At 33.1% G+C, this 10654-nt stretch overlaps 1 protein-coding gene across 1 annotated transcript; it reads right to left on the reverse strand.

The window, feature by feature from the left end:
• Positions 1-1084: 1084 nt before the first annotated feature.
• LOC133196622 (LHFPL tetraspan subfamily member 7 protein-like) lies at positions 1085-6269 on the reverse strand. Its single transcript, XM_061332486.1, has 3 exons — positions 5920-6269; positions 3067-3679; positions 1085-1402 (listed from the first exon to the last, which is right to left on the reverse strand). The coding sequence occupies exons 2-3, from the start codon at positions 3446-3448 to the stop codon at positions 1176-1178; spliced, it is 609 nt and encodes a 202-aa protein (XP_061188470.1). The 5' UTR covers positions 3449-3679; positions 5920-6269; the 3' UTR covers positions 1085-1175.
• Between the last annotated feature and the right edge of the window lie 4385 nt (positions 6270-10654).

Here is a 10654-nt window from a genome sequence, read left to right on the forward strand (position 1 = left end):
AAAGGAACATGAAAATTACATAAAACACTTTTTACCTCTTAATTCTTAAAATGAAAAACTCCATGTCTTTGCTGATAGCAAAACAGAAAAATGGCATAAAGTAATTCGTTCTGAAACATATATTCATAATTGATTAGGACAATAAACAAAGTATATTTTGACTGGAGAACAATTCAGTCGGGCTTGGAATTAAGACTGACACTCACAGACAGATGCCTTCTAAGATTCTATGATGAATATTTATATTGACGTACAGCAATTTCCCTGTCAAGTTATCAAGAAATAGCACGAATTCGTCGTATCTGATAGCTATTTGAGAGTGTAAATTTGAAGATTGTACTTTTTTATCCTTTGTTTACATTGATCTTTGTGCAACATTGTTATCAAAGATCCTTATCGAAACATACCATATACTCTGTATTTACACCTATCAAGTAGAAATAATTACGACTTATGAAGAACTAGTATTTCGATCATTTATAATGATTTTTTTTCTTGAGTGATTTTACCCCGAGGTTTTCTACTTTTATGTCTTTCTTTCTCAGCTTATTTATTACTCAGGAAAATTTATATCACATGATACTTCAAAGATAATTTTTGCCTTTGCATTTTAGTTGAGAGAGAATCCACAAGCTTCAATGAATTTGACTGCAGACTCAGACCCCAATGGAAATGATTTTTCCCTGGCGATCTTTATTACATTCCTGAAATCGGAAACCAAATCAATTTGGTGATGATTGTGAAGATAAAGAGAATCGTAACAGAATTCGTATCACTGCAAACATTTGATTTTTCTCTTTTAATTGTATAATTCAGTTTTCAACATGAAACAGCATGTTTAATTGACAAAGATGGTTATCAGTCAATTCACTTTTTTGTGTACGCAGGAAATTAACTTTAAAATTCAAAATACACATGTTTTATTTACTTAAAAAAGAACCCTGAGCAAACTTTTTTTCTTTCGCTTTCTTAAGGAAAAACCATGGCATTCGAATTTTCAGCTTTCAGCGTAGTTATCCATTTGATAAATCTATTTCATTTAACTGCTCACATGAAATAAATATCGAACACGATCAGACTTTTGTATTAACATAATTTTAATATATATAATATGAAGCAAATTCACGGAATGATATGAAATAATATGTTCTAGTACTCTATGTCCAAGTTCACAGTTAAACGGGTATTCCTTCCATGACCTCATCACGCTTAATCCACCTAAAACTCCATAAGATTGGACAGAAGACGGACAAAGCCACGCCCATTATGGCCAGCATATAGCTCCACCCCATGCTACACTGCCCCGTGTAATAGGGTCCTGCCCCGGATCCACAATAGTACCGGAAGAAATGGCTTCCAAATCCTAGGGGGTAGGTCAGAAGAGCGGACATGACGACAAGCACTGGAAATTGAAAGCAAGAATTGATTATTCTTTAATGTGATATTACTTAACTCCCTCAAACAAGAAATATAGACGTTTACGAAGTTTTTCTCGCTGATATACATCAACAAAGCTCCAACAAAGATAGAAATACTAACTCTTTCTTCTAAATTATCCAGAAAGGAAAACATTACTTGAATGGTTAGCTTTTTTTATATTTTGTATATGTCTTCCATACTGACAAAAACATTAACAAATGTGATATTTTGTCCGGATCACCATCAATCTTTGCTGAAAAAACTAACTTGGTTTTGTACTCTTGAATTCTCCAGTGAATTTGCTATGTAACTACAACAACACTTTAAAAAAAAAAAAACAAGGGTTTTGACAAATAGAGAAAAAATATCTATCGATATTGGTTAACTTTACACTCACGATTTTAAGGATATTTTAAATAATTCGAATATTCAGTACCATGAGAAACGATTTAGTGGTACTTGAAATAAGTTCACATTAAAAGGACTTCATATTACGTCATTCTAACTTGCTTTGAAATAAATCTATGAAATCTACATGTCAAATTTGTAAGTGAATTTATTTTAATGCTTTTTACAACTCAAGAAACATCAGCAAAATATCCCTATCCATTGATCCCGGGACAAGTTAGATGTTCAATAACAATTTTTTTTTTACCCGTAAACCCCACCCCTATCCCCCTATCCGCCTTCCTCTATCTCTTTCTAATTTTTCCGTAATCCAAATAGCAAAAGCAAAATTTGAAAGCGAGTTGTTTTTATTTTTCAAGGAAAGCATGTTCAATAACTCGTGTCCCTTTATTGACCATGAGAAAATTTTTGGCATTATCTATAAGAAAATAATCTTTTCAACCCCCAGATTGCGAGTGTGTGTTTGTGTTTTGTAAGATAATAAGCTTATTAACAAGACATTGATAGTTTTACCACATGTCCCAGCGCAGGATTACAGATAACAGCGCAACCAACGGCAAAGTTTAAGAATATTGCTTAAAAATCAGGTTGATCCAAAGAGAGTTTGGCTCTGAATTTACGATGTAATGCTATATTGTAAAGATTAGATTGAGATGCAGAAGGTGCCACACAAGTGTCGTATTGGCTAAAAAAATGGAGCTTTATTGCCGTTTATTGCCACCACTGGTAATGTACTATTATGTATGAACGCAATTTTGACTTCGATTTATCAGGTCCTATAGACCTGATCATGAAGCGGCATTAGATAGTTTCCTACTGTTTTCTGTAGAAGCGGATGTTTCTGTGGGAAGACTATAATTGATTGCTAAATCATTCATTTTGTAAAAGTACATCCAAATCGGTTTTTTCCCTATCTAACTGTTGAATTTTATATTCCCTAATAAAATTATTTATTTATTTACTGTCTAGAAATGAACTTACTCAGAAACAATATTTAACAAAGTCATGAATGAGTATCACAGAACAGCGAAGGATTTTTTCCCGTTTTCTCTTCAAGTAACACTTTACCAAATATAAATAATTCTCCAAGGTGATTAGACAATGTTTCATTCATATTTTTGTTTTGATTGGTACATCAAAGAGATATTATATTTTCCACTAAATTATAGAATGTATTACGTTTTAAACATATCAACATGTAGAGCTGTATTCAAACTGTCATAACCCTATATCTGTTACCTGCAGTTGATTGGATGTATTTCGTTGTTATGGATACATATTTATCCCATTTTCCTTGGATGAATAGCGACATTAGCCCAGTAAGTACACTAGCAATGAAAAGGAGAATTCCAGAAGAAAAGAGAAGAAATGCCGCCCTCCATGTTCCTGATGGAATGTTTCCAATGTGTAACTCTTTCCCATAGGGTAAGCACTTCCTCTGTAACGCACTGGCATGGAGATCCCCTCTCTCCTGGGTGTCTATAACACAGTATTTCTGTAGTCCAAACGAGTGAACATTGTCTGGGTGAAGAACCCACACCGGCTGTAGCAGGCTCACAGACCAAACTGCTGCAATAGCGGCGGTCAAAAGTATCCACAGACAAAACACAAAAGATACCATTATATATCATTGTTACCATTAAAACGCAGACGACACACAGCGAGGTGAGGTACCTCCATCCCTTTTGAAGTCAGATTAACAGCTGTCCCTCTTTTACTAATTAAAACTGTTAATACTTTTCACATTTTCATCAAATAGTGCTTAGGTATTGATTTTACATCCAATGCTTTTACTCATCAAATGGTCCAAATGTTTACTTTCCTTTTTACTCTTTGAAAAGCCACTTTCGATCTAAAACAATAAATCGATCCCTCATATATAAAACATCACACGAATCAAATATATATGGAAATGCTCTTCATTACCATCGTTAGTGTACAAGAATGAGAAAGCAACTCTGTTTCTGTGAAGTCTTTATAGACATATCGCTGTGAACACCTGTAGACGGGGTTATTTCCCGAGGGACTAATCCTATTAGGTCCATTCACATCTGATACATATATCTATGAAGAGTTGTTAACTCAATCAGTGAATGAAAACCAATACCACGGATACTGGAAACCTGAACCCACTTTACCCCCGGCTCTCCGCGATAAAAAATATCCCCTGTTGATACTTCGTTATCGGAAAATAAACCGCATCATTTCTGTCATGCACTTCCTTTGACTTAAAACTGACCAACCAAGTTCTGCACTCACTCAATAAGCCTCTCCCCTTGTTATTAAGAAACAAAACACATTATATTACGCCAGTCATGAAGCACGTGCGCGCATGCTGCGATAGTACGGAACCTCCTACTTGGTACAAGCAAATTCAATGCAATATTTCTTCCCTTCTCAATTAAAAAGCCTTTGAAAACGTGCATGTTATTAGTTTTTAGGTCTTATTCCGGATAAACTAAACCAACAGGACATCGGGGGTATCAGAATTTATGGTGTCCCCAGCGGTGAATTAACTTTGTTTGGATTAAATCTTATTTTCAAACAAATTTTATGAGAGCATTTTAATATATTGAGGTACACATGGTTACTGACTCAATGATCAAATCCCTAAAATTCAGCAAATTTCTTCATTTTGAGCAATTTTCTTTTTCACGGAATTGAATTCTCCGGAGACACCTGCTTCTAAACCGAAATAGAGCTACTTATGCCCTAATTATTTCTTAAGTGAAACTTGATGTTTGCTCTTCGACTTTTATTTTGCTGGCTCCTATTCAAGTAGCTTAATTTAAGGCTAAGTGTGAAGTTTTGTTTCTGTCATGGTACAGAATTTCCCCATTACAGTTAAATTTCTACTCTATTATAACTAATAATATAATCACAATTTAGTATTTTGTTAGATTTATTTCGTTTACCGATACGCAATCAAACAAAACATTTTTTTGGCTAGAGCGAATGATCTAACAGGCCAAGTTGAAGTGTTCATCAATTCTTTCACGGCTTATATAGATAGTAATCCAATTGTGTTCTAATGAGTGTTTTAAGAGCGAGTGAGAGTATGTTTGCCTTCCTTTGATGACCTGAGTGTTCAGTGCTCAGTGTAGAACTACACAGGATACCCCATCCAAATCAATAGATACACCATCAGCGAATTCTAACACGAAGTCTGTCAGATAAAACACTAAATCCACAATTTAATATCTCAATGATTTTATATAGTTAAAGGGGAAATGCAAATTGTCATGTGATTTTGTTTCACATAACCGATTATTTTTGATGATTGGGACATCATGTTTAAATAACTCTTTTCCAGTGATAAAATCACGCTCCATAGCGATGACTTTAGCAGATAGCCCTGATACACTGAATTTTTATTACTATGTTGCATTAAATTGCCTGTTACCCCTTATTTCTATTTACGGATGGACAATAATCTATTTCATAATTCTATTTTAATCACTTAAATTGAATTTGATTTATTGTAGTATTACAGTTTAAATACAATATTGTTTCTGAGTCATTTAAAGTTGTTGTTTTGTGTCTTAAAAACCATTAAAATTTCTGAGTAAATAACTTTGATGAAGCTTAATTCTACAATATATATACATAGATCTATAATATTCCAGAACTATTCAGAAATATCCAAGAAATTCATTAAGATAATACAACCGACACTATTATCGAAATATCGAATATAATACAATAATTGAAAACACACGAGTCCAAATTGATTGAAACATGCATGCTTGAAAGTTAGAAATAAAACCTATTTTCATGATGTTTGATTTTAATATAGAAAAATTCGGAAGCAATTTTCCAATTTTTTTAATTCCAAATTGTTTGAATGTTAATAATAAAGACCTGTTGAAACGGTGTTCAGTTATAAAATGTATGGGTTCTTAAATTAAAAAAAAAAACTTAATTGATAATTCATCACACGCCAGTAACATTCAGCCCTGCAGCTTCCCTCCTCGTTGCATTCATTAAACCTTACTACGCTTTCCTGGAAATAAATGATTTTTTCTTGAACTTCAATGATCAAAAAGACAAATTCGATCTCGATTTAACCTTCAAGAGTATACGAATACAAACCTTACTATAGACGATACCATATACTCTCTTGATACTCGTCCATGCAGGTATGAATAAGGTTCTATTGTCAATTTAGAAGCATCACCAAAATAATTATAGTATATACTAGTACACAACTCCTTTTACTCGAACACTCCTTCGAGTTGAATAAATGAACAATTTGCACTCAAAGAAACACATTTTCCGGATAATCAGTTTCCTGGTGATTCTGCTGTTTTGAACTGAGTTCGCCTGAAAACTCCGAGGGTGCAGTGTGAAGCAATGAGACAACATAAGCGCTGGAATATAACAGATTTGTAAATATATGACAGTCCACTGATCAATAGTAACTCAATTGTACATAATAGCTTTCCTTTAATCCTTTGTGATTACATACAATTTTCACCATCAAAAATCTCCTGCTCAGTGGTTATGAATAATTTTGCAGGAAGATTTTTTGAGATGGTGTTGTATTGAGGCGGCTATAATATAGAAGTCCTACAGGAGTTGTGTAATGTCTTCGAAATGAGCTTTCCACAATTCTATATGTCTTGCCAAGGCAGTGCTTTGATGAATAAAATATAAAAAAGACATCATGATTAGAGATCTGTAGCGTCATGTACGTCAAAAGTGATAATTTAAAAACTATAAATTATCACACTTCAAATGGATGCAATCAACCTAGCTATTAAAAATGCCATTATTTCAAAATTTTTATTATCTTTTCTGAAAATGTAATAACAATAAAACATACATTGTCTTAAATAATTAAAATTGAATGTATTCTTCAAGGCGACAAATAATTGTATTGGAGAGTATTGTCTCCGATGCTGATCAGAATTCCTATGGTCTCGACCTATTGTGACGTTTTTAATCAATGGCATGCTGTACTCCAGAAACTGTCAAGAACCGGCTTATAACTTATTCGGGTCTGTTTCCCGTCAATCAATCTGGACAACACAAATGCCTTTCTCCATTTCATTCCATTTATCGCTGTCTATTTATACACTCGAGTTTCCGATATGGTCCATTGTATACTCCCCTGGTACCAGCTACAGTACATCTCAGACTTGATTAGCGACCAATTACCCAAGGTCCCCAGCATCCTCTGTGTATTAATGTCATGCCAGTTAGATCTGGTGGGAGAATAATCGTGCCATTACCCACTAAATAGTCTGCTCCTGAAGAAGACTCCCTTTTATTGCAGATTTATTCTTAAGAAATGGCAAATAAGTATAATAGCAATGAATGATTTCCATTCTTCTACTAGGCTTCTAGTTGTATGAAGTGAGTCTAATGTCTACATAAAAGGCTTCCTGCTTTTAGAAGCTGTCTAGGTCTAGTAAAATTCATTTTTTCATGAGCAGAGAGGTTGTTTATGTTTTTTTCTAGTGAAGGTTTTATATGATGCACATAAAGATATGATATCCAGTACGTCTATGAGTATGTTGGTTTGTCATCAAAGGGAATAATTTACTTGAGTGGAAGCTGGTGTCACTTCATTTCTTCTCTTTGAAAACAATAGAAAAAGTAATGAACCCCCTACACAGTTTTACTATGAGGTAACATTCATCAATATTATCAGTTATGGTTTCCCATTCCTTGTGTACATTACCTAAACAGCCACAAAGATGTTTTTAATGAAAATTTTAAAATTCAGGAACAAAATGGAGGTTGAATAATGGTATGATTTATCTGCTTCATGTATTTATGGTTCACTGCTTGTGTGGAATTTTTCAAATATTCCAACTCACAATAAAATAGAAAGATATGAAGTTTTATGACGATGGAAGAAACATTAAATGCTTTAAAAAAGGGGCACTATTTACCAGCCCCCAAAGGTTGGGAAGAATACTGCTTTAAAACACTCCGATATCATATTGAACACGGCTTTGGATGGCATATTACGGCGTCCTTTATCACACAATATCTGGCACTGAAATGACCGGTGTCGCATAATATTTGGTCCGCCTCGTTTAAAGGTCCGAGGGGACCTAATATGATAACATATAAGGTCCGGCCTGCCTCTATAATAAAAGGTCCGCCCTCGGTTTAATATACAGATTTTCTCCTTCATTGATTCGAAATTAATTTGCTTAATTAATCTTTTAATTAAGTTTAAATTATTTAAGGTATAGTTATTATAATTATGTCTCTCCCAACAAAATGGAGTTCCAGGGACGTACATGTAACGTTACATTGTATATATACCAACATGACCAACAGGATCAAGTCTTGCGATATCTCGCTTGTTGCTAATTTCGTTAGTCAATTTTGATTAATTATATTTCTAATGCTATCAAATATTTCAGTACAAAACCTCAAATTATCTATCAAACAATTATTCAAAATTTGATGTTAGCACTGATTAATTGTTAGCTCCTTATCTTAGTACATGTACATACCTCCCAGGTAGTGCACGAAACAAAAAATATAAAAATGCAAAAGATCTGTTGATCGAGTTACCTTATGGGAAAATCATGTACGACTTGTATCTTTTATAGTTTAAGTGATATCAATATTATCATTGCAAAATAAAAAAAATATATATATATATAATTATATAATACGTTTACCTTCACTGGCACACTGTTCAGTATACAGTGTTCGCAAGTCCAACAATGATCATTTCATTACATTCTCTTTCCTAATAACGTTCGACTTCCACTTCCCAAAAAGAATTTTCATATCTTTCGAAAGATATTTCGTTATATTATTAATAATAATTATGCATAATTCTTACGATTCACATTGTAGCTAACTATAAAATAATTGGAGGGTCACTGTGACAGAGATTTAAGTGTTACGGTGTACTAGCCAAAAACCCGTTGTTGTTAAAACAACATGTCTGTGCACTGGGGTTAGGCCTATTGTCTCACTTGACAAAACTTGAAGTCGCATATCCCCTGTGTTTTTATAAACATCGTTTCTTATCCAGTTAAAGACTAACGATTATATCATTCTAATGCTGCCACATTGTTAAGAAAAAATAATATCGATGTATAAGACTATTTTCATCTATGTATTCTTTACGTTCACTCTCTCCGTATGATTTTGTTTTCCTTTTCCACGATTGTATTATTATTCTGATGAGCCAGTTGGCTTAAGGAAATAAAGAAACTTGAAACTTGATATTACTCCGGGGTTAACACTGGTTAAGGAAGACGTGCATTAATTGGCAAAATCAAACCAAAGTCAGTCGAGTTGAACATTTTAAGCAATACCCCCCCCCCCCCAAAAAAAAAAAGATTATAAATGGTCTTGTTGTATTTATGGTGGGTGGGGTATAACAAAATTATGCTGATACATGACAAATAGTTTAAAAAGTACCGATGTTGTAGACTTTCCTCCCGCATGAATATTTTTTTTCTCGGAAAAACGAGCTTGGGTTTAAAGACCCCCCCCTTTTGGAAAATGAGCCTAGCATAGGATTTTATTTCCAGATTTTTTTTAAAAATATTGTTCATTTTATTTCCTACATTTGTAGTTTTCATTTATGACATTTTAAAGTTTTCATCTCTGACATTTATCATAAAGTACTTTTCCGGCGATGAAACTAGAATTGAAATTTCCCTTATAAAAAAAATAAAAAATAAATCAAGAATAATTCATTGATTTCCAAATAATAAGTTCTGCTTATATTTAAAAGAATCTTACGATGATTTTATCCTCGGACACATGTAAGTGTTGTGAATTTTTGTTCATCTTTTCAAATCAAGATAATCATATTGAATTTGAGATCAGAAAGGCTAAGATATAATTTATGACCTACAGAAACTATGTTTGAGGGAATAAAGTAGTCACAGCTGAGGGGATTCTGTTTTTCGGTGCTTTCAAACACATATAATTCAGTGGGCATTAAAATTTGGTGATCAAAAATTGCATGATTTATTATTGAAATTATTTATTGCATTTTTTTTTTTTACTAGACTTTGTATTTTTACTAGACTTAGTGTTGCATGTTTTGTAATGTTTTTAATCGGAAAAATGGGATTTGACATAAATGTTATATTAAATATTTATATTCTGTTAAAATTCTATTTCCGCCTGCTTGGTTAACATTAAATTACCAGAAAGGGGTCTTAAAAAATCCGGAAACGTGAAATAAAATGTCGGAAATGAAAATTAAAGAAATGTGAAAAAAATTAAAACAAAAAATGTCGGAAATGCAATGAAAAATTCCGGAAATGACATGCAGCAAGCTTGGAAGAAACAACCCCGGCTTAATTATCCACTATAGGAAATACGCTTCAGTACAGAATTTTCTCCTTTTCCACCTTCTTACTCGAGAGAATCTTATCCACCCATACTATTTACAGAGGGGTTTTACAGAGCAACTTGACATGGATTTTCCCCTTAAAAGAAAATGTCTGTTGAAATCGTGACTCATATAAAAATTCATAAAGCAGTCGTGTTCTTTTAATATTTTGTTATATTTATTTTGAGTTTGAGTTTGGTTTAAATTAGATTTTCAACGACTTTTAGCGGATATCTGAAATACAGAGGGCGGAACTTTTCTCTGTTATGGAAATAAAATCCTGTTCAAAATATTTGACTTGTACAAGTAACATCTGAAATACGGAGGGCGGACCTTTTATTATACTGCGTTTTAAGGTCCGCCCTGCCTCTTCCTCTAGATTTTATACTACGAAAATAAACCCTTCCCAAAATTTTTGCTTTTGTATATTTATATATATTTGATTAATCTTATTATGATAAATCGTTCATTGGTGATAAGAATTGTTATTATTCTTAT

Source organism: Saccostrea echinata, unplaced genomic scaffold, assembly GCF_033153115.1.
Source record: "Saccostrea echinata isolate AGI-Se365-2 ecotype Australia unplaced genomic scaffold, CSIRO_AGI_Sech_v1 ptg000030l, whole genome shotgun sequence".
In the NCBI taxonomy this organism is placed as follows: domain Eukaryota; kingdom Metazoa; phylum Mollusca; class Bivalvia; order Ostreida; family Ostreidae; genus Saccostrea; species Saccostrea echinata.

What these genes read in the sequence shown, in the direction of transcription:
- LOC133196622 (XM_061332486.1), bottom strand. Translation starts at nt 3,448, where the DNA reads ATGGTATCTTTTGTGTTTTGTCTGTGGATACTTTTGACCGCCGCTATT. An exon ending in ATACATCCAATCAACTGCAG is followed by an intron (nt 1,403 to 3,066) that starts GTAACAGATATA and finishes TTCAATTTCCAG; the next exon opens with TGCTTGTCGTCATGTCCGCT.